This window comes from Pan paniscus, chromosome 11, assembly GCF_029289425.2.
Source record: "Pan paniscus chromosome 11, NHGRI_mPanPan1-v2.0_pri, whole genome shotgun sequence".
Classification (NCBI taxonomy): Eukaryota; Metazoa; Chordata; class Mammalia; order Primates; family Hominidae; genus Pan; species Pan paniscus.
This window is the reverse complement of record NC_073260.2, coordinates 82,976,158-83,000,924: the sequence shown is the minus strand read 5'-3', so window position 1 is coordinate 83,000,924 and position 24,767 is coordinate 82,976,158. Positions and strand designations below refer to the sequence as shown.

The window sequence follows — 24,767 nt, the reverse complement described above, 5'->3', positions numbered from 1 at the left end:
GACTTTTAGTGTTGTCACTCTTAACACTGTTTCTCTAGCACTTGGTGAAGTCATGCCAGCTTTGTAGTGTAGCCTTTACCAATTGACTGGGTTATTTAGGATTAGATACTTCTATTTGTCTCTGTAAACAAAAATCGTTGTCTAAGGTAGAACCACATGAGAAGTGAATGAACAAATTTATAGATGCAAAGGAAATGATCAATTATTGATTGTCTGCCATGTGCCAGGGGCTTGTAGACCTTAACTCATTTAATCCCTAAATTAACTATATTATCTAACATAGCTGTTGTTTTCCTATTTTATAGTAAATTAAGCCTTCTGATTATCACAAAAAAAGATGTATGGTAGGTAAGAGTAAAAGTATGTATTTTTAAGATAAATCAGGTATTTTTATATATCATGAACCCTGGAAATTAAAAAATGTAATAGAACCTATTTTTGAGACAAAGATGTTTCCTTGTATAATTATATGTAGATATGTAGATTTAGTGCATTCCTAAATGAAATAACATGACAAAATATACTTTGCAAAAATAAAAAATACTATGAAGGTAATATATTGCGATGATTAAAATATACCCTCTTTAAGATAGCTGAATAGAGAGGAATCAATATTTCTAAAATAATAAAGTCTACATTTTATAAAAGAATTAGCTAATAATTTCTAATAATTCTAATAACTTCGATAATTTAAGTATGGTTTATGAAAAGTTGACTTTAAAATCTTTTAGGCACACATGTATTTTTTACCTGGAAAGAAAACTACTTAAAGATGGGCACACAAGATGTAAGAAGACCAGTGAAAAATAATATGGAGGAGCAATGAAGTGATATATGCTGAATATGTAATAGAAGTAGAATTGGCTAGGTGCGGTGGCTCATGCCTGTAATCCCAGCACTTTGGGAGGCCAAGGCAGGTGGATCACCGGAGGTTAGGAGTTCGAGACCAACCTGACCAACATGGTGAAACCCTGTCTCTATTAAAAAATACAAAATTAGCTGGGTGTGGTGGTGCATGCCTGTAATCCCAGCTACTCAGGAGGCTGAGGCAGGAGAATCGCTTGAACCCGGGAGGCGGAGGTTGCAGTGAGCTGAGATCGCAACATTGCACCCCGACCTGGGCAACAAGAGCGAAACTCTGTCTCAAAAAAAAAATGCTAACTTATATTTGTGACATTTATCATGTATAGACATTTTCAAAAATAATTCCCTTTAGCCCTCAAACTCAGGATAGGCTGGGGTCTGCTAACTCCATTTTCAGATGAGGCAATTGACGCTTAGAGAAGGCAAGTGACTTATGGACAGAACAGTAACTATAACATAGTCTAATGTCCCTCATCTTCTGACTGCTGGTTCAGTATTCCAAGATAAAAGTTGTCTGAGGATAAAGACGTGCTACAAACATACAAATCCTGCCAAAGAGATTACACTTTCTGATTCTCAGTATAGTAATACAGAGGTGTTTACTGATGTAACTCATTTACTTGAAATACTGTCTGCTATATATAGCTAAAACTTTAACTTGAAACATTACTTGCCAAAAATTAAAAAGTACACAAGTATCAAGTAAGAAACAAAATAGTCAACATAAGACCACTTTAGCTTTGAAAAAAAGTCTACTGTCAAATTTGAGGTATCTGATATTAGACATCTAGTTTGTAAATGGCCCATGTTTATGCCACCGAGTCTACTAGACATTTCTTTAAAATGACAATGTAGTATGGTGGTATACAGGTTTAAGAAATCTGGATCTTCATCCTGCTCTTTAACCAAACAAACAGACAAATCTAAAACATAGTTAATCTTGGAGAGGTGTAAAATGAGAACAACACTGTTCTGACCAATTTACCCAAGGAGTCTAGTCTTGATAATAACGTTGGAGATACTATTTCAGCTAATTTGCTATTCTATCTAGAAACATTTAAAATGCTTCTATTTTTGGCTATAAAAATAATGTATAGTCATTATAGAAAAATCTGAAAATGAAGAAAACAGATCAGTTATAATCCTACCCACATTTGAGCATAATTCTTTTCATATTTTGCCCATGCTTTAAAATATACAGTTGCAATTATATTGGGGATATAGTTTACACTATATCCTGTCTCATAATGCTACTCTAATATAATGACATGAAACAAGGTTTGTTTGAATTATAAAATATAGCAATTTATATCAAACTCTGAGTTCCATAAAATGTTTTACATGCTTAATAATCAGTATCCTAGTTAATAACTATCTTGGTATTTGCTGCAGTGTTTTTTCTGTTTGTTTGTTTTTTGTTTTTGAATGGAGTTTCACTCTTGTTACCCAGGCTGGAGTGCAATGGTGCTATCTCAGCTCACTGCAGCTTCCACCTCCCAGGTTCAAACGATTCTCCTACCTCAGCCTACTCAGTAGCTGGGATTACAGGCGCCACCATCAGGCCCAGCTAATTTTTTGTATTTTTAGTAGAGACCATGTCGGCCAGGCTGGTCTCAAACTCCTGACCTCAGGTGATCCACCAGCCTTGGCCTCCCAAAGTGCTGGAATTACAGGCGTGAGCCACCGTGCCCGGCGGTTCAGTGGGTTTTGATAGAAGACTGCCTACAAGACTTATATTTTCTTTGAATATTTTTGGCATTTTCAAATTGCAGAAAAATTCATCTTTTGACTAAAATATCTTGGTCACTTGATGGTCCTCCCTCTGTTACAGTGTATATGTTTTCTAACATGAGGATAAAATCAGTTTTATATGAACCTACATTCTCTCTACTTGTATTTAAACCTATCCTTGTATCAATTTAAATCACTATAAAACTATATGTAAGGATAATAGAGTCAAAAGATCTGGGTTGGAATCCTTACTTCTTTTACTAGTTGTTTGACCTTGGGCAAATTAATCTTTCCCTAGTCGGTTCCCTCAATTATAAAATTCTGGAAGAGGGAAACTTTCTTGTGAAGAATCCAAGTGGGCTTTGGAGTGAGCCTCAACAATGAGCCTCTTTCCTTAAGATCTTTTGAAAATAAGATGCCTTACTCCTTCCCCCAGATACTGTCACCTGGGGAGCAGGATTTTTTTTTTTAGAGTTGGGGTCTTGCTGTGTTGCCCAGGCTGGAGCTACCGGTAGTGGTACATTCATGGCTCACTGTAGCCTCAAACTCCTGTGCTTGAGCAATCCTCCCACCTCAGCCTCTCAAGTAGCTGGGGCTACAGGCATAAACCACCGCACCCAGCTAGGGAGCAGGATTTTTTAAAGCTTCCCAGTGACTCTGATGTACTGCAGAGTTTGGGAGCCACTGTCTGTGGTCAACTTAGTATGAGTTCCATGTACGAGGATCTAGATCATTTGCTAGTTCAGGTTATTTGATTTTGAGAGAATTTTAAAAACTAGAGAGTCAGTTGTGTTTTAAACCAGGGGTTACAAACTAGAATGCCTACCTGAACCAGAGTGAGCAGTGGGGACTGCAGCAGTCATCTAAATGGTCAGTGGCAACGGTGTTCCAGCTGCTGTTGCAATTCAGAAACTGTTAACTCTTATAGTTTTTCTAGAAAAGCTGTAAATCTATATTTTTATATGAAACTTTTCAAATTTTAAATCTTGGGTCAAGTATTACTAACATTATAGGCCAAGCAAAACATGTCTATGGGCCAGATTTGGCTTGAGAGCTGCCAATGTGCAACCTGTGTTTTAAAACTTTGTCTTGGCAGGACTGGGCCAGGTGCGGTGGCTCATGCCTGTAATCCCAGCACTTTGGGAGGCCAAGGCAGGCAGATCACCTGGGGTCAGGAGATCGAGACCATCCTGGCTAACACGGTGAAACCCCATCTCTACTAAAAATACAAAAAATTAGCCGGGCGTGGTGGCGGGCGCCTGTAGTCCCAGCTACTAGGGAGGCTGAGGCAGGAGAATGGCGTGAACCCAGGAAGTGGAGCTTGCAGTGAGCCGAGATCACGCCACTGCACTCCAACCTGGGCGACAGAGCGAGACTCCGTCTCAAAAAAAAAAAACAAAAAAAAAACTTTGTCTTTGCAGGACTGAAAGTATACTAAGCATGCATCAATATATTGAAGTTGGCATTTTTCATCGTATTAGGTCTAGTACTTGTATGCATTTCCCTTAAGCAAGTTTTTGTCTTTGCTATTAGATATTCTTTGATTTAAGAACCTCTAGCTTTGATCTCTTCACTCTAATTCCAGTGGGGTGTCCCCACCAAGGGCATATTCTCTCATCTCCATTTCGATGACAGAAATTGTGGCGCACACCCCAGAGTACATTCAGACAGGAGAACCCCACTATCATGCTGGGAGTGCCAACCAAGGCCAGATTCCCACACATATAATGCCAAGTCCCAGAGTTTTCCCTCGAGATATGGGGCAGAGCCAATATTATCCAGTGCTGGCATCACTTGGCCATGATTTAGAATTCACTAGTAGCAAGAACAGCAGAGAAAGCAGGCATGGAAAGGTACCAGAGGTGCCCAAAGCACTCTTATGTTTCCAGGGAGTACCAAACCCCCAAAAGACTATTTCTCAATTCGTTCCATGAATTAAAGTTGTGAGTTATTCACATGCAAGATGCCTATAAGTGAAATAAAAATATTCATATTCACACATCTGTTCATCTAAAATAAGTCATTTAACAAAAAAGTTGAAAAACATTATGCATATTGGGTGACAATAATGTATTTATGTTAAGATGTTTTGATTAAAATACCTAATTTTGAGGAAATAGTATCTAATTTTTTGGTTTGGGGATTACTTTTAGATCAAGAGGCTGGAGATGGAGTCCTGAAGCCAGAAGGAGGAGGCATGCTTTCAGAAGAATTAAAATGGGCATCCAGACCTGAAAGTATGAAATTAAGTGGAAGAGAAAGAGAAATGGACAGTTCAGCAAACAGCTTAAGAACACAGCCAAATCCTCAAAAGCTCTGGGAAGATATCCCAGAATTACCTCCAATTCATAGTTCTTTAGCACCCCCCAGTGGGCATATGTTAGGTAATGAGAATAAAACAGAAATAGATGATAATCAGTTTACAAAATCTCACAGTCGACTGTCATCCCAAATTCAGGTTGTGGGAAATGTGGGACAACTTCATGGTGTCACACCTGTAAAACTGTGTCGAAAAGAATTACGTCAAATTTCCGCCTTGGAACTATCATTGCGACGTTCCAGTCTTGGAGTTGGCATTGGATCAATGGCTGCTGATTCCATCGAAGTATCTAGGAAACCAAGGGACTTAAAAACTTAGACATTGAATAATAGAACTTTTAGTAGATATGTAAAAAGATTCCTTTTTCTAACCTGTTAAAAACTAAAGCTCAAGTTCACTACCTCTTTCCTCAGAATAAAGGAAGAAGGGGAGGAAGGAATCCCTAATTCTTTTATATGCTATAGATGTGTACATCTTCTATATATATTTGGGGAGTTTTAGTTTATATTCCCATAGTAATCAAACATGTTTTCCAATACTTGATAACATTTAAATATTTACATTTATAAATACGCTTAAATGTTTTTCCAGGCATATTTGAAGATTAAAACTAGTAATAGACTAAAATATCTATCAAGTATGTATTATTATATAATATAAATGTACATCATAAAAGTATGTTACAATATAACTATATTATTGTTATTCTCAAATACAAGTATATTGTTTTTTTTTAAAAGATCCAGCTAAATCTTGCTTTTGTCAGAGGGAGTCACCTGCTGCATATGTGGGCTAAGACAACCTCTCAGCTTTATGGATTGAGGCTCATTTACAGTCCTCAGAACTCACAGAAACGGTCAGTCCTGACTTTTTAAACATGCTCACTGTTCTATTTCTGGAATTTTTTTGGATTTTTAAAAATTTATAATGCTATCTTTTTTGTTTGCTAATATTATGCAATATAAGTTTTCATGTCTTTCCTGCTCTTACACTCAATATATCTCTCATTATGTTACTAAAATTGGGAGAAATGAATGCTGTTCCATGGAACACGGAAATTATAGAATAAAACTAAAGCATTCTAACATTTCAAGAGAAAGAACACTGGTTATGACATCTCTGGTCACATGGAGTATGTCTGTAAAGCTTGAAGTCTTGCCAAAGCATCTTTAATGATTTGATGGGCTTAAGTCTGATATTTTTTTCTATAACCTCCTTAGTCAGGCTTTGCACACCGGCCAAACTACACTGGGGCTGTAAATATGTCAATGAAATTTTTACTAAAATCTCCAAGTTTTTCTGGTCAAAATTTTACTATATAATGTACAATTTAGTTTGGAATTAAGAATTAAACAGTTTGCACACCAAATGTAGTTTGTACTTTTTAACCATATTTTTCAGTTATAGGAAACATCCATTGTAATGACCTGAGGAATTATTTTGTTACTTATGTTGTTCTTTGTTACTTTTCCAAAACACTTGTAAACCGAAGTTGAGTTTCTTAAACTAATTAATGTTTTGTTGGGGGCTGTAGCAAAACCATCCTGACATGGATGCTTACTCAGAGTCACCCACTTCCTTGCTGAATCCATTTTTTCTGATGTAGTGCTGCTACAGACCTTTTCCTTTTGTCCTTTCCTCTGTTGCTGTGGATTTGATCATCTCACATAGGACCCAAACTGTCACCCTGTGCTCAAAGACTTAAGGCTTCCTTTCTCTCATTGCTAGCCCCTAGGGAGTAGAGTTTCTTGGTCTCCTTGCTAAAAACCAGTTCCTTTAGGAAACAAACCAAAACAAAACAAACTTATAAAAAGGAAAATATCTCTTAATCATGGTACTAAAATTTATTTAAATTAAATAGATTTCTGTGGACTTACCTGGGAATGAAACAATTTATAAATATTGGTCCAATGAGATACTATTTTCTAAATTTCAAAAAACTAATTTACAAACTTAACTGGGAAATTTTATTTTTACCAGGGACTGTTTGAAGTCAGATTCTGGTTTCCAGCTAATCTTCCATTTTTATAAATTTATGTATATTTATATATAAATATAAATCATAGAAACCAAAGGTAAAACATACACATTATAAATATGTATAAATGCACTGACCTTTTGCCATTATTATATATATTTCATATATATATGTATATATCCTTGTACATATACAAGTATATAAGGAAATGTATTTGTATTTCCATAGGTAAAACAAGTATGTGTAAACTAATTATTTCTAACTAAGGCATAGCACATAATCTTACAAGGAACTTATAATTAGGATCTTTGTTAATAAATACATATTTATTTAAATATATTATTGCTGTGCTTTGTTGAAGGCACTGACCTTTTACCATTATATACACTTGTATATAAACACTTGTATATATATATAGTATTATATATATACTTGTATATAGATATAGGTTATACATTATACATTATTTCACTTTATATTATTTAATATCATATTTTATATCATGATATATCATTATATAGCTATAATGTATATATAGATACACTTGTATATATACATAGATATAGATATATATAATGGCCAAAGGTCAGTGCCCTTAGCAAGCACAGCAATATTTATAAATAAATATTAATGAAGATCTTAATAATAAGTTCCTTATAAGATTAAGTAATGTGCTATGCGTTATTTAGGAATAATTCATTTAAGAGTGTATTCTGATACTGGAATCCTACTTGCTCAAGAAATTAACACATACTTGTTTTACCTGTGGAAATACACATTTCCTCAAAGCCAACTCACTAATAAAGCAAGAAAATTTATATCAAAACAACAATGATTAGGTTTGACTATGCAATTGTGAGTTGATTTCTAAATAACAAAGGTATGGTGTTTTTCTTCCTTTTGGTTAAACATATATCCTTTATATATATGACATTTCATGCCACATATGCAAACACACATATAAATAACGTCGTGAATAATATATTCTGGAAATGAACCTCTGGTCATTCTAGTTTAGTCGGTGTTCTCACAAAGGAAAGAAAAAAATTAGACACCTACCCAAGGCAAGTAAAATTATTTTTTTACATATACTAATAATGATTTTACTTTTTCACATGCTTTTTCTAAACATTTTGTCACTTTATTGCCTTTTTGCATGTATATAAAATGTTTGTGGTTTTCTTTTTTTTGTTCATTATGTTCTTTTTTCCTCTTAACTGTAATAAAGCATTTGAAAGGAAAAATATTTGTAAAGTACTAGTTACTTTCCTAACTCTAGAGTGTTATAGCTAACAGAGATGGAAAATTCTTTACGTTGGGAACCACAGGTGGTGAGAACATTGATGAAGGTGCTTTTGTGCTTTAATGTTTGCTTTCTTTTTGTTAATGTATTTTTTTGTCGTTGCCTCAATTCTTCATATCTTCATGAACCCAGGGTCCAAGGAGTCAGCAAAAATATGATCTTCATTAATTGTGGACTAGATTGCCACTAGCCATTGCCTTGTTCAGTCTAGGCCAGTAAAGTGAGGAATGCTTATTTGAGACTAAATTCCTTATATAGAAAAAAATAAAAGTCTTATACTAAGTTTTGGAATGACTATCAGGGAGTGAAATCCTTAGTGGGAGTTCGGTTCTGTGGTCAAAACAAATTCTCATACATTAAATGCAAGTATGACATATTTTGATCTTTCACTTATTTCCTTAGGCACCTACTCGTGACTTTAAAGCACTGGGGTATCAGTATTTGAAAGTTCAGGTAGAAAGTTACTTATGTCCACAATTCCTCTCTCAACTTCACTGGACTTTTTAAAAAAAATCATTATGTATATTTTAAACATTTAAAGTTGTAACAGATTATAGGCTGCCTTGATTAACACTGGTAATATATTCTTCTACATTTATATTTTCAAAAATTGAAAATAAAGGTGAGAATGAGATCCATTTGCAATAAGCATCTCAAAAGCATTGGGCATGTAGTACTTTTGAGCTTATGTTGGCAGAAGTACACCAAGGGTAGGGTACTGGGGAGCCTCTGCCCGATAAGGAGAAGTATTTTATCATTGTCATTGCTGCTGATAAAAGCAGGCTGACTTTTCATAGGTTTTGTTGTTTTTAAATTATCTGTAAACAATGCACCCCTTATTGCCTACACCAAGGTTGACTGCTGCGATTCCTTCCATTCCTTGGAATGTACTGCATACAAAGAGAAAGCATCAAACACTGGAATAGTGTTTGATTTTTATAATGGCTTTCATGTTGACCCCAACATGACTCCAACATGGAGGTAATTAGAACAAAGGAAATTATGAAAAGAAATCCCAGAAAAAGTTGATGTTATAATGATGGCTTTTGATATTTTGCATAGTTCTCATTTGTCTGTTTTTATATTTCCTTCTAGGAATTTCTGCAGTGAGTCAACAGAATTGGCACTATTTGAAATGCTAACAGTGTAATTTGAACCCAAATATATTGAATAAGACTTAGATATTATGTTCTACTGGTTAATTATAACACACAGCTCTATGGAGTTATCTACAGTACTTTAAGAGAAAAATACAACAATCTCATAGTCTGTTATAATGAGCAGGATCCCTATATGCCCAAGGAACAAAACCATTCACAACAGAAAAAATAGAAAATTAAATATTTTTAAAAAATGTATACTTAATGATTCTTGGAAATTTAAAACTATCTATTAATAATTATATAACTAAAGTAGAAAAGGAATTATTTTAAAACCTTATTTGTATACTGTATTATTGTGTTTTCAAGCTTACTACAGTACTTATATAAAGCAAGGTATAATTTTTCAAGTCCAATGTGGCAAATATTGTTAGAAGTTATGTGAGCGCATGCACACGTATGTTTATTGCGGCACTATTCACAATAGCAAAGACTTGGAACCAACCCAAATGTCCAACAATGATAGACTGGATTAAGAAAATGTGGCACATATACACCATGGAATACTATGCAGCCATAAAAAATGATGAGTTCATGTCCTTTGTAGGGACATGGATGAAATTGGAAATCATCATTCTCAGTAAACTATCGCAAGGACAAAAACCAAACACCGCATGTTCTCACTCATAGGTGGGAATTGAACAATGAGAACACATGGACACAGGAAGGGGAACATCACACTCTGGGGACTGTTGTGGGGTGGGGGGAGGGGGGAGGGATAGCATTAGGAGATATACCTAATGCTAAATGACGAGTTAATGGGTGCAGCACACCAGCATGGCACATGTATACATATGTAACTAACCTGCACATTGTGCACATGTACCCTAAAACTTAAAGTATAATAATAATAAAATTAAATTAAATTAAAAAAAAAAAGAAGTTATGTGATCGGCCAGCCACGGTGGCTCATGCCTGTAATCCCAGCACTTTGGGAGGCTGAGGCAGGTGGATCACGAGGTCAGGAGTTCAAGACCAGCCTGGCCATGATGAAACCCCATCTCTACTAAAAATACAAAATTAACCGAGTGTGGTGGCACACACCTATAGTTCCAGCTACTCGGAAGGCTGAGGCAGGAGAACTGCTTGTACTCGTGAGGCAGAGGTTGCAGTGAGCCGAGATCACGCCATTGCACTCCAGCCTGGGCAACAGAGGGAGACTCTGTCTCAAAAAAAAAAAAAGTTATGTGGTCTGTCTTATTTTTAAACGAACCATTCCTTGGACCCCACGCCACACTTACCAACAACAAATCATAGGCATGTACTTACTTACCTTTCATTTCCCACAGTGATCCAGGATTCCAATAGGTCTAAGACAGATGACTGGAGTGGGAGGGAGACGGGGGAAAGAGGTTTATTTGAAAGCATTCCATAGACAAGCAAAGGATTTTCAAAAAATATTTTGAGAGAATATATTTCTCTGGCATAAGGACTGAAACTTAAATTCAACCTTTGGCTATCTCTAAACACTAAAGAATACTCTTGGTTAGTACTGACTTTGCCATTAAAAAATAACTTTTTTATACTGGTTTTTATTTTTCATACTGGTATATTTTTATACTGGTTCCTTTTCCTATGTTTACTATTCACTCAGGATATTATGAAAAGAAGCCATCCTAGATCGAATTTGAATAGAAATTGTGGAGCCATTCGATAGAGAATTACAAGAAATAGCAGTTTGTGGTAAATTCCAATGGCCTAACAACATACACTGAAGGAAAGCAGTTAGGACTTAAGTGATTTTACCTTTGAAGAACCATGAATGATATGCCAAAACAAAGAAAAAAATTGCTCTAGGCAAAATGGGATTTATTTTTGTAAAACAATGATATCTCGACTATTTTGCTTATTTTTTTTCCTCTGCTAAAATGTCCCTGAATTTGTCTACCGAAAAACCTGTGTATAAAAAAAACTTTAATTCAAGATTACAAACCAGCAGCTACTCGCCTGCCTTGAGGGGCTGGATTAATATTATTCATTTTCATTTGCGGGCTGTAGTTGCACTTCACTGTCTATCCTCTAGGAATGAAAAGGAGTGAGGAGTTATCCGAGTTCAACTAACTGATAATTTTCATAATTTATAACTATTAAAGTCAAAGTTTTGTTGTTACTTTCTAGCATGCTTTTTCTAGATGGGAATAATGGGAACAGGGCAAGGCATTTTAATACTGAGGAGTTAATCTCCTTTTGAAATTCCCATCACCTGAGAGGGTTGGATAGCATCTGAATTGTTCCATTCAAGGCCTGGGGCTAAGCCCATCTGTTTCACTAGACATTTTCCTGGCTAGCTCCAGGTGTCACCAGCTGTTAGACATGACTAGAATGACACAGGCTGTAATTTTATTAATAGAGTACATTAAATGACATTTTCTAAACCAAACATCCTTTAAAAAACTATTTATGAATCACTACCCTGCATTTAATATCAAAATCATATTTTTCAAATGAAACACAAATTAGGGAAATTACTATTTTTGTTACATAGTGAATATTTTTGTTACATACCCTTGCTTTATCAAATAAATGCTTTATCAAATGAAAGCACTTTGAAAATTGAAGCATCATATATGTTTAAGATTAAATTATAAGTAAGTTTTCCATACAGTTGGATGTCAAAATGGGATAACTGTTTGGAACACATGGTTGTTTATTTTACATATATGCAAATCATAAGACATCTTCTAAACAAATTCTCAGTTTTAGTTATATATATCTTCTAAACAAATTCCCAATTTTAGTTATGTATGTTTCAACAGTATAAATAAGAGTATTCTCTGGGAAGATTAATGTGAATTCTAGCAAAAATATTTTAAAGACTTGCTGAATCTATTTTTATAGGCATAGAAGTGCTTCATGACTATTTCGTTGATTTATGAGTGAAAGAGGATGTTTTTTACTGGATCTTTGGCCACGAGTTTTTGGCTATTTATTACTTATTTTTTTAGTAACAGTTACATTTGTGAGCTATTGAACTATGGCTGGAAAATAACTTTTCTTAAAACTGATAAGAATTTTAAACTATTTTTCCCCAAAGAAACTATAAAACAAGAAGTTAATTTTTTTTGTACATGTATAGGTATATGATCAAATAAAAAGCAAATCAGTCCTCATTTAGCATCTGAGACTTTTAGCTCCTAAATACAACAAGTGTATTAAATTTAACATTACCACAGTGGCCTCTCCTTCATAAACATTCAGAAGGAAGCTCATTCCCCTTAGTTTGCAAGTATCTGCCAGTGTAAGGAACATTTTGTCTCTAGATCACAGCACCTATGACCTGAGCAGCCAAGGAAAGAGAAAGTCAAGACTTTAAGGGTAATGGAACCTGCAGTCATAAGTATTCTAGTGGATTGTGAACAAATCAGAAAAGAAGAATACTAACATACAGTTTTCCTGAGTTACCTTAAGTGGTATGAGGTATTCTTAGTAAGGTTTATTACAAAATTCAGTATCTCCCATGAGAAAGGAAGCTAGGTTTAAGCATTTGATTATGTGAGTTTAGTTGGCCCTTCACCCTTCGAGACATGGGCCAGTACCGTGGGGTTTAGTTCTTATATGGGAAATAATCTGTACCTCTTCCAAAGGGTGGGCTGGTAGCTAAAGTTATTTATTTCCTGAAAATATAAAAAAATGGCATCTATATGTAAATGCTAAAATGTAAAGATGGAAATTTCTACAGGCTTTTAATTTATAGGCATTTTCCTGCTTTATATTTTCTATCAACCTTTATATTTTTGCTGATAGAGTTGAAAACTAAAAGCCCTATCCCTCAAGGAACTTATAGTCCAGTGACATTACTTATGGAGAGAGTAAAGCAGGGTAAGGAGACAGAAAATTAGGGGTGCTTTTTCAGATGGAAATATGTTTCTGAGCTCACATATATATAAAGCTGTAAGAACTACATGTAAACATACTGATCAAAAAATGCTCTTCTAATGTATGCATGCTCAAAAGAAGCAAGTATCATAAATTGTATCTGAACACGGAAATCACATCCAACCAGCTTTGATGGAAGGAGAAGAGCACTTTACAGTTTTAAGTCTTGATTTGGGTCTCTGATCAATTTTGAATTAGTTTTTGTACATGGTATGAGTTAAGGGTCCAACTTCATTATTTTGCATGCAGATATCCAGTTGTGTCAATACAATTTGTTGAAAAAAACTATTCTTTCCTCATTAAATTGTCTTCACACATTTGTTGAAAACCAATTGACCACACAGGTTTATTTCTGGACTCAATTTTATTCCACTGGTCTATATGTCTGTCCTATGACAGACCATACCACACTGTCTTGATTATGTAGTAAATTTTGAAGTCAAAGTGTGAACCCATGAACTTTGTTCTTCTTTTCCAACATTTGTTCATTATTTGGGGTCCCTTAAGTTTCCATATGAATTTTAGGACCAGTTGTCCATTTCTACAAAGAGGAAGATGGAATTTTGATAGGAATTGCATTGAATCTGTAGATCAATTTGGGGAGTACTGCCATCTTAGCAATATTCAGTCTTCCAATCCATGAACATAGGCTATCTTTCCATTCTTTTAACTGTGTTTTTTAGTTTTCAGTGTACATGTCTTACACTTCTTTGGTTTAATTTATTTCTAAATATTTTATTCTTTTTGATGCTACTGTAAGTGGAATTGTGTTCTTCATTTTCAGATGGTTCATTGCTAGTGTCAAGAAATACAACTGCTTTTTATATATTGATCACCATTTATTTTTAGTGGATAGTAAATTGGTTTAAGAACACATGCCATGAATCAAGAAACTTAGGTGGTGCTTACCCATACAAACTAATTTAATGAGCAGAAACCCCAACTACTTTTTTGTTGTTGTTGATAAAATTTTAGCTGGTTATTTTTAAGACTGTCTCTTTAGGAATTGTTTCTATTTTATTTCTAGGTTAAGGGTGGTATGAGCACAGTAGGTCATTTGGCATTTGTAGTCTGTAGTATGAGATCTTTCCTATATGTGAAACACAAAGGAATAATCCTGAGCAACCCATGTCTCTCTGTATCTTGAGAATACTTTCTATATATTCTTCAATGCTATATACTGTATTTTAAAGATTAATTATTAATCCTGACAAATTTAATTTATTCAATAAACTTCTGTGTGCTAGGTCTTCATGCTGAGTGCTAAATGCTAAAAGAAACAAAGCTTAATAAACCACAGATCCATCCACCAAGGAACATACCGCCTGTTGAGGAAAGACAGACAAGTAAATAGGCAGTTACATTTGAGTTTGTTCATTCAACAACCATCTGAATGCAAACAATGAGCCTGGCACTGTAGTGACATACCAGTGAGTAAAACAGACCCGGTCTCTGCTTTTAAGGGGCTCACAAAGTAAAGAGGAATATAATGACTCTGGTAAAAATATAGAGGGTACCGTGGGAGTATGGAGGAAGGGCATCTAACTTTTAGGGGTAAGGTAAGTGAGAACACATGGTATTTGGTATTCTGGTTCCTGCACTGATTCGTTTAGGATAATTGGCCTCCAGCTGCATCCATGTTGCTGCAAAGGACATGATTTCGTCGTTTTTTAGGGCTGTGACTATTTTTCCTGGAGGTTTTTATTCCCTTTCTTCTTCTTCTTAGTTGTTTTTTTGTTTTTGTTTTTGTTTTTTTTTTGAGATGAAGTCTGGTGTTTAGTTACTATATGCAATGACCTTGGAACGATAAGAGATGGTTGGAGAGTGGAGACTTGAATTAAATTAGAGGAGGAGCTGTAGTTACCAGTAATATTACAGTGTAAGGAATGCATATGAGAATGGATAATTGAGGTACCAGAGGGTACGAGATCCTTTGAAGGGAGGTCAAGGAATTGAGACACAGTAAGGATTTTGAAATGAACATCCACATAGTTATATATATCTGTTATACATACATACATACATATATACACATACCCCTCACAAAGAATTACCGCAAGAGTGATTCCACAATAGTGTTGTAGTAGTGAGTAGTTTTGGAGAGAGTGATAGTAGCCCTAGTACTAAAATCTTTAATCTATGAGTGAGGGGTTGAATTCTTCAAATTAGGCTGCACAGGGACATCAGTGGTTTAATATGTTAAACTCTCGCAAATATCACATTTCATTAAACAGATGCTTTTACTTTTTATGTTGCTAAAGTGAGATTTCTAATTGCTTCTCTCTGACCTCTCAAATTACGATGGTAACTGCCTTCTTTTACAGGAAATGCCCATCTGTCTGTATTAAACACCAGACACATGCCAGGTTTTCCAATTTAAATGACAGTGCTTTAAAACTTGTCATAGACTACTCTGTCCTACCTCCAACGTGTATTTCAAGTAGATACATCTACAGATGCTAGCTCTGCCACATCAAACAATGCACAGTGAATGTTCAAAATCTACATTAAAAACCTCGGTTATAAAGAGCTAGATACTCTGTTTTACATGATGTGATTATTACACATTGCATGCTTGTATCAGAACATCTCATATACCCCATAAATATATACATCTACTGTGTATGCACAAAAATTAAAATTATTATTATTTTTGAGATGGAGTCTTGCCCGGTCAACCAGACCAGAGTGCAGTGGCACAATTTTGGCTCACCGCAACTTCTGCCTCCCTGGTTCAAGCAATTCTCCTGCCTCAGCCTCCCGAGTAGCTGGGACTACAGGTGCCCACCACCACACCTGGCTAATTTTTTGTATTTTTAGTAGAGACAGGTTTCACCGTGTTAGCCAGGATGGTCTCGATCTCCCGACCTCGTGCTCCGCCTGCCTCGGCCTCCCAAAGTGCTGGGATTACAGGCATGAGCCACTGCGCCCGGCTCTTCCTTCTTTCTTAAGTTGCTTAGTTTTATCTCTCTCTCTCTCATTTTTCTGAGACTGGATCTCATTCTTTCACTAAGGCTGGAGTGCAGTGACGCGATGATAGCCCACTGCAGCCTCAATCTCCCAGGCTCCCACCTCAGCCTCCTGAGTAGCTGGGACTACAGATGTGCACCAGTACTCCTGGCTAATTTTTTTTTTCTTAAGGTAGAGACACAGTCTTACAATGTTGCCTGGCCTGGTCTCAAAACTCCTGAGCTCAAGTCATCCCCCTGCCTCAGTTCCCAAAATGTTGGGATTACAGATGTGAGCCACCACACCTGGTGGTTGCTTAGTTTTCTCTATATCTATCACCATTACATCTCCGTATTTTCCACCAGAGTTGTGAAATTTTGTTCAAAAGGTTCAGACATATTAGGTAATCCATCGTTTCCATTTTCTTTTCTTGGAGACATCCCTTCTAGAGCCTTCCATCCTCTAGTGTGCTCTCCAGGCCTGCTACACAGCTGACTTCCTGGAACCTCCCATCACCTTCATCTAGGGCAGGAGTGTCCAATCTTTTGGCTTTCCTGGGCCACACTGGAAGAAGAATTGTCTTGGACCACAATAAAATACACTAACAATAGCTGATGAGCTAAAAAAAAATCACAAAAAAGTATGTTTTAAGAAAGTTTACAAATTTGTGTTGGGCCACATTCAAAGTCATCCTGGGCCACACACTACGGGTTGGAAAAGCTTGTCTAGAGAATTCTCTTTGTTTTCTGCTTTGTTGGAGTTCTGGTTTACCAGATCCCATGTTTTTCTTTTTCTCTTTTTCTCTTTTGTGAGACGGACTCTCACTCTGTCACCCAGGCTGGAGTACAGAGGCATAATCTCAGCTCACTGCAGCCTCCGCCTCTCAGGTTCAAGTGATTCTCCTGCCTCCACCTCTCAAGTAGTTGGGATTACAGGCATGTGCCACCATATCGGCTATTTTTTTTTTTTTTTTGTATTTTTGGTAAACATGAGGTTTCACCATATTGGCCAGGCTGGTCTCAAACTTCTGGCCTAAAGTGATCCACCTGCCTCAGCCTCCCAAAGTTCTGAGATTACAGGTGTGAGCCACTGTGCCCAGCCACATGTTTTTCTGTTTCTTGATATACGCCTTTACTCGGATGCAGTGCTCCTTCCAGCAGTTTCCTGAGTGAGAAGAGTATATGGAAGTTAAAATTTTTGTGAATTTCTTGATTTTGACATGTTTTCTGGCTTTCTGCACTGCTTTTATTTCCTCCAAGTTCTTTTTTTTTCTTTTTAGAGATGGAGTTTCACTCTTGTTTCCCAGGCTGGAGTGTAGTGGCATGACCTCAGCTCACTGCAACCTCTGCCTCCTGGGTTCAAGCAATTCTCCGGCTTCAGCCTCCCAAGTAGCTGGGATTACAAGTGTGTGCCACCACGCGCAGCTACTTTTTTGTATTTTTAGTAGAGATGGGGTTTCACCATGTTGGCCAGGCTGGTCTCGAACTCCTGACCTCTGGTGACCCACCCAACTTGGCCTCCCAAAGTGCAGGGATTACACCACACCTGGCCTCTAAAGCTCTTTTTTTTCTTTTCTTGTTTGTTCATTGTAGATTCTTTTATGTAAGGAGGTTTCTTCAAATAAATGGAGATCATCAACTGTTCACCACATTTAAGAATGAGGTGATACCTGGGCATCGTGGCTCATGCCTGTAGTCCCAGCTACTTGGGAGGCTGAGGCAGGAGGATCTTTATTATTATTATTATTATTATTATTATTATTATTATACTTTAAGTTTAGGGTACATGTGCACAATGTGCAGGTTTGATACATAGGTATACATGTGCCATGTTGGTTTGCTGCACCCATCAACTCGTCATTTACATTAGGTATACCTCCGAATGCTATCCCTCCCCACAGGCACCGGTGTGTGATGTTCCTCGCCCTGTGTCCAAATGTTCTCATTGTTCAATTCCCATCTATGAGTGAGAACATGCAGTGTTTGGTTTTCTGTCCTTGTGATAGTTTGCTGAGAATGATGGTTTCCAGCTTCATTCATGTCCCTGCAAAGGACATGAACTCATCCTTTTTATGGCTGCATAGTATTCCATGGTGTATATGTGCCACATTTTCTTAATCCAGTCTATCACTGATAGACACTTCAGTTGGTTCCAAGTCTTTGCTATTGTGAATAGTGCCGCAATAAACATACGTGTGTGTGTGTCTTTATAGTAGCATGATTTATAATCCTTTGGGTATATACCCAATAATGGGATTGCTGGGTCAAATGGTATATCTAGTTCTAGATCCTTGAGGAATTGCCACATTGTCCTCCACAATGGTTGAACTAATTTACACAGGCAGGAGGATCATTTGAGGCCAGGAGTTTGAGGTCAGCCTGTGCAACACAGAGATACCCCATCTATGAAAAACTTGTTAAATCTGTATTATTTTTAGAGAGGGTCTCACTCTGTTAACCAGACTGGAAAGTGGTGCAATCACAGTTCACTGCAGCCTCAAACTCCTGGCTCAAATTATCCTCCAGCCTCAGCCTCCCAAGTAGCTAGGACTACAGGTGTGTACCACCAGGCCCAGCTAATTTTTTATTCTTTTTTGTAGAGATGGGATCTCACTATGTTGCCCAGGCTGGTCTTGAACTCCTGGGCTCAAGTGATCCTCTCACCTCAGCCTCCTAAACTGTTGGGATTACAGGTGTTAGCCAGTGCGCCCAGCCAAAATTTTTCAAATAAAAGAATGAGGCAATAAGATGTTGATGAGAGCCTCTGTAGGAACAATCAGGGATTACTGACTATTGGGCTGACTGTAAAAGACAGTCAACAAGCCACACTCTTCACCATGGGATCCCCAAACCTCAATATTTGGAGACCTCTTCTCTTGGAGCAGCTGGTTTTCCCCTAAGAAGCTTCCAGTCTCTTGACAGGATCCCAGCATTCTAGGATCTGAATTTGTGAATGAAGCTCGGGGAAAGGGGTCTGCCTTATAATTTAATATGCACAACTTCACTTAATTCTGCTTTTCTGTGTAGTGAGTCATCCCTGTCTTCAGCTCTGCCTGGTGCCTAAGAGAGCTCTGAGTGAACCTCTCCAGAAAGTAAACCATCTATCTTCCGGTGAATCTGGGCAGCATGGAATGGAGTAGGGAATCTAGGGGAGGCAGGATCTCATTCTCTTTAGAAAACATTCACAGTGAATTCTCCTTTTTAGCCTTGCTCTCCTTCTGCTTTCGGAGAGAAAGCAGCTCTAGTTTTAGAGCCTTTCCAGGGTGCTGTGACATGGATAGGCTCACTTCTGGGTGGTTCTGCCTTCTCCCAAAAGCTGAAGTAGTCACTTTGGCGGCTTTGGTAAGTCAGTGATCACTCATCCATCTGCTTTCCATGCTTCTAAGTTTTGTTGGCATTTTATTCAGCTGGGATCTCTTTCCCTGTTTGCTTTTTCTTTATAGATTTATATCTTTTTTATTCCTTTACTGTCATTTTAATGAGATCTCTGGAGTAAGTGGAGACAAATGTGTGTTCAATGCACTATGCTTAACCAGATGTCCCCTTGCCACTGGGTCTTAACGTGTACAGATGTAATGAACATTTTCTAAGTAGGAAAAGTCCATGTATAGTTAAAGCAATTCCATAATAATTAGAAATAAGTATGATAATAGAATAACCATACCTAACTTAATGCTTATATGTACTTGCAGTCTTTAGAATGGTTGTGTGTGTGTGTGTGTGTGTGTGTGTGTGTGTGTAACATGTCTTATCCTCACAATAACCTCATAATTCTACCCCTAGCAGTCTGAGCCCAAAGCCCCTATCTTACATAACATGGTACATCATTTCCCAAGCTACAGGTAATCTTATTTTCAATTTATCAGGTCTTTAGCCAGTCCCTACTTACTGTTAACTTAAGCTATAACTGAAGTTTTAATTTTTTAATTTTTAATTTTAATTTTTGGCCCGGGTACTATAGCTCATGCCTGTAATCCCAGCACTTTGGGAGGCTGAGGTGGGTGGATGACTTGAGGTCAGGAGTTCGTAACTAGCCTGGCCATCATGGTGAAATCCCGGCTCTACTAAAAATACAAAAAATAGTCAGGTGTGGTGGCATGCACCTGTAGTCCCAGCTACTCGGGAGGCTGAGGCAGGAGAATCGCTTGAACCAGGGAGGTGGAAGTTGCAGTGAGCTGAGACTGCACCACTGCATTCTGGCCTGGTTGACAGAGCAAGACTCCATCTCAAAAATAATAATAATTTTAATTTTTGTGCGTACACAGTAGATGTATATATTTATGGGGTATATGAGATGTTCTGATACAGGCATGCAATGTGTAATAATCACATCATGTAAAACAGAGTATCTAGCTCTTTATAACCGAGGTTTTTAATGTAGATTTTGAACATTCACTGTGCATTGTTTGATGTGGCAGAGCTAGCATCTGTAGATGTATCTACTTGAAATTCACATTGGAGGTAGGACAGAGTAGTCTATGACAAGTTTTAAAGCACTGTCATTTAAATTGGAAAACCTGGCATGTGTCTGGTGTTTAATACAGACAGATGGGCATTTCCTGTAAAAGAAGGCAGTTACCATCGTAATTTGAGAGGTCAGAGAGAAGCAATTAGAAATCTCACTTTAGCAACATAAAAAGTAAAAGCATCTGTTTAATGAAATGTGATATTTGCAAGAGTTTAACATATTAAACCACTGATGTCCCTGTGCAGCCTAATTTGAAGAATTCAACCCCTCACTCATAGATTAAAGATTTTAGTACTAGGGCTACTATCACTCTCTCCAAAACTACTCACTACTACAACACTATTGTGGAATCACTCTTGCGGTAATTCTTTGTGAGGGGTATGTGTATATATGTATGTATGTATGTATAACAGATATATATAACTATGTGGATGTTCATTTCAAAATCCTTACTGTGTCTCAATTCCTTGACCTCCCTTCAAAGGATCTCGTATCCTCTGGTACCTCAATTATCCATTCTCATATGCATTCCTTACACTGTAATATTACTGGTAACTACAGCTCCTCCTCTAATTTAATTCAAGCCTCCACTCTCCAACCATCTCTTATCGTTCCAAGGTCATTGCATATAGTAACTAAACTTCAACAATTCTTCAACCTCATCAAAAACACCAATTCAGTCACTCTACCATCTTTCCACCATTCTTCACTCCTCTCATAGCTTTACTTCTTACCACTTCTGAAATTATAAGGCCTCCTTTGCCTCTATCACCACCAACTCTGCCCTTATCTTCCCCTTATACTTGCCTGGTCAAATCTCAGTCCTGGTTGCTGCCAAAACTGCCTACTCAGTGCCTGCACATGAGCAACTGAATATGGCTAGAGAAAATTGCATAACGAAGTGGCTAGCCTCACTATAAATTCATGACCACTTACTCAATGGGGCTGTTAGTAATGCCTGGAAACTTTACCATGTTCTTTAGTCAGTTCACTCTCCCTCACTCATAAACTCTGATTTCACCTCCCTTCTCTCTTCTTTTCTCAATACTTTCCGTTAAGGACTACATTACCTAGAGTAGGCTAAACTGCTATAAAAAATAGACTGCAAAATGTTATGGCTCCAACTCAATAGAAATATATCTTGCTCACATAATTGGGTGTCCAGGTCAGTGGGTAGCTCTCCTTCATCCAGGCACCTTCTTTCTTGTGGCTCTGCCAACCCCAGAGGCTTGTGGTCATCTGCATAATTGAATCAGAGTCACCGTGTCCAGGGTCCAGCTGGCAGAAAGGAAAATGCATGAAAGAGGCACAAGTACTCTCAAAGTAAACGCCTTGGCCTGACAGTGGCAGACATAACATCTGCTCACGTTCTATAACTTAATACTTGACCATATGCAACTGAAAGAGAGGCTGAGAAAAGCAGTCTGTGTTTTCAGGGAGAAAGGGAGACTAAATTGTGATGGACAATTAGCAGTCTGCCAAAATGATCTTGCTCCTCACTTTGCTGAGAAAATAGAAGCAACTGGAAGAGAACTACTTTCTCCCACTGTCAAATCTATCTACTTATCTCAACATGTCCCATACACGTGGGAACTGGGGAAGATGGGATGGATCCCTAGACTAAACTTGACCAGAAAGGGGATCTTTCTTCCCAGGCTTTCAATGAGAACAATGTGGTCTCAAAGACCCTACTACCTAATCACAAAGTGCAAACATACCTTCTTTCCTTGTGCTTTTCAACCTCTGTGGTTTTGGATATTGTTGATCAACACTCCTTCCAGCCCTGTTTTTGTGAAACTCCAATTTACCTTGTCTTGATGATTCTGCATTACCCTATTCTCCTCCCATTTTCTTCTCCACCCCCTTTCTTTGCTGGCTTGGCTCACCTAGATCAGAGCTTCTCAAACTTTTTGATGTGACACAAATCTCTTCGGGTTCTTGTTAAGTTGAAGATGCTGGTTCAGCAGGTCTGGGGTGGAGCCTGAGATTCTGAGTTTCTAACTAACATCCTCATGTCAGTGCTGCTGGGCCACCGACCACGTTTTGAGTAGCGAGACTCTAAAGAGGGTGTTTTCCAAGATTCTGACCTTTGTTTTCTTCTTTTATCTCACAGCAATATCACTCCTAGGCTGATTATTTATGAGTCTATTTTCTAGTTCAGTCCTCTTTCCCATATTACAAAACCTTTATTTCTAACTTATTAGTGTCCATGTCTCTCTGGCTGTCTTGACAACCCTTTGAATTCTTAAAATGTCCAAATCTAAACTGATCTTCTCCCAAGAAGTAGCTCCCTCTCCTTTCCTTTGTAATTGTCTCTTTTCTCTCTTGCAATTATCTACAAACTCAAAACCTCCATTTTCTTTGATTTCTCTCTTCCTACCCACAATTAATCAATCAGTTGCCAAATTCTATAGATTCTGCATGCACATCATCTCTCAACTATGCTCTTTTAAATTCCCCTAGCTGTCCCTTTAGGTCAGACTCATCATTTTTACCTGGCCTACAGTAGATCTGTCAGTTTTTCCACCTCTAATTTCTGCTTCCCCTCACAGATAAATCACTAGCACAAAGAAAAAAAAAAAACCTTCCTTTTCTTCCCCCAAACTTCTGAACCATAAAAACTCAAAATACTGAATTAAATATAAATTCATCCATTTGGTATCTTAGGCCCCATACTCCTTTGTCTTTTCTACCTCTCAACATACCCTGGAGTCTTTGGTCTTTCCCCAACACAACTTTCACTGATTCGCCTTCATATATATTCTCATGCTATCCCTTCTTGCTGTAAAACTCTCCCTGTCTCCTTCAAGGTCAATCCCAAATGCCTACTCCTTCATGCTGCCTTTCTTTCCTTATCCCCAAGACAGATATACACGGTTCTTTGATTCCCGGCAGTACTCTGTCACTTTTCACGTGGCACCTATCATGGTTTGTCTTTTATTGTCTGTTTTATCTTTGTTTTATTCCTTACTTCTTTGAAGGCAAAGGTATCTTCAACTCGCCTCTAACTCTGAAGCATCTTACCTGTGGGGCGTCTAATATTAGTTGAATCAGGGGGATTTATGGAGATAATGTGATGCGCTGGTAAGCTCACAGAATTGGAAGCCAGTACTGCTGGGTGCCGGCTCTGCCGTTTATTAGCTGTGAGGTTTTGGGTAAGTCACTTAACTTCGCCTGTAAAATTAGTCCACTACGACCTGATGGAGAACCAAGGGAGATAACGTTAAAGCGCCCTGCAACTCTACAGGGAACTGAGCAATGTTAGTTATTTTCCTTACAGAGATCTGATGTACTCTTGCTACTGGAATCTTGACTTGCAGGACCATCCCTACTTCATTGCCTGGAGGTCGAACCCCAAGTTGCAGGGAACCCAAGCTACCAGGTCCCACTGCCCTTTTCCACTCCAGGGCCCTCTAACCGCTCTCCGCGTCGCAGGTGATCCTGCCTTGCTGCGGGGGAGTGGCCTAGAGTCTCACTCCCTCGGGAGGCCTCCCTCCTTCCACCCGCTTGAGGAGAGCCCTTCTCTTCCCTGTGACCCCGAAGACCGTGGCGCCGCCGCCTACGTGAGGCGTTTGGACCCTGCCCGGCCCCCGTAGCTCCCCTTCTCCAGCAGGTGGTTCTGGTCCTCTCCCCCAACTCGGGCGCTCACGTCACCGGCGAACCTCTAACCAGCGCCAGCGCCGCTACCAACCGAGAAAATAAACAAACCCCCGCGCTCGGCGGACGCGCCAGGCCCCGCCCCCGCCCCCGCCCCCGCCCCCGCCCCGAGGCTCTCACGCCGCCTCCTCCGCCCGGGCTTCCCTCCACCCTCCGCCCGCCCGACTGCTCGCAGCCGCGCTCTCCCCGCCCCTCACCGCAGCCTGCAGCCGCGCTCACCGCCGCGGTCCGCCCCGGCGCCCCGGGACCCGTTAGTGCCCAGCCTGCGGGCCGACCGCGACCCCCGCCCGGCGCGAGCCTGCCCCCAGCTCTGCCGACATTTGACCCAGACCAGTCCCAACGCCCAGTGCGGCCGCCCGGGGAGCCGCGGGAGAGGCGGCGGCGGGGGGAGGAGGGAGAGGAGGGCCGAGCCGGCGGCACGGGAGGCCCGGTGAGTACGCGGAGGCGGGCCCGCCTCGCGGG

General features: G+C 38.6%; 2 protein-coding genes and 1 long non-coding RNA gene across 16 annotated transcripts in view; 2 read left to right on the top strand and 1 right to left on the bottom strand.

Moving 5' to 3' along the window:
• KIF27 (kinesin family member 27) overlaps positions 1 to 6,728 on the top strand; it is an 86,416-nt gene extending 79,688 nt beyond the window's left edge. For all 12 annotated transcript variants that reach the window (XM_034967500.3, XM_055091945.2, XM_055091941.2 and 9 more), the window contains one exon: positions 4,749 to 6,728. In XM_034967500.3, coding sequence (XP_034823391.1) covers positions 4,749 to 5,233 — 485 coding nt within the window. In that variant the 3' untranslated portion in view covers positions 5,234 to 6,728. The remainder of the gene's footprint in view (positions 1 to 4,748) is intronic.
• Positions 3 to 24,613, bottom strand: LOC117981697 (uncharacterized). Its single transcript, XR_010109060.1, has 6 exons — positions 24,503 to 24,613; positions 22,367 to 23,845; positions 21,798 to 21,926; positions 10,630 to 10,679; positions 5,091 to 5,204; positions 3 to 4,826 (listed from the first exon to the last, which is right to left on the bottom strand). It is a non-coding gene; the product is annotated as an uncharacterized LOC117981697 (long non-coding RNA).
• The window catches only part of GKAP1 (G kinase anchoring protein 1), a 78,972-nt gene continuing 78,591 nt past the window's right edge, over positions 24,387 to 24,767 (top strand). For 2 of the 3 annotated variants that reach the window (XM_034967503.2, XM_034967502.2), the window contains exon 1: positions 24,387 to 24,735. The gene's annotated coding sequence lies outside the window, so the exon portion shown is untranslated. The remainder of the gene's footprint in view (positions 24,736 to 24,767) is intronic. The other variant, XM_063593989.1, reaches the window with a different exon arrangement.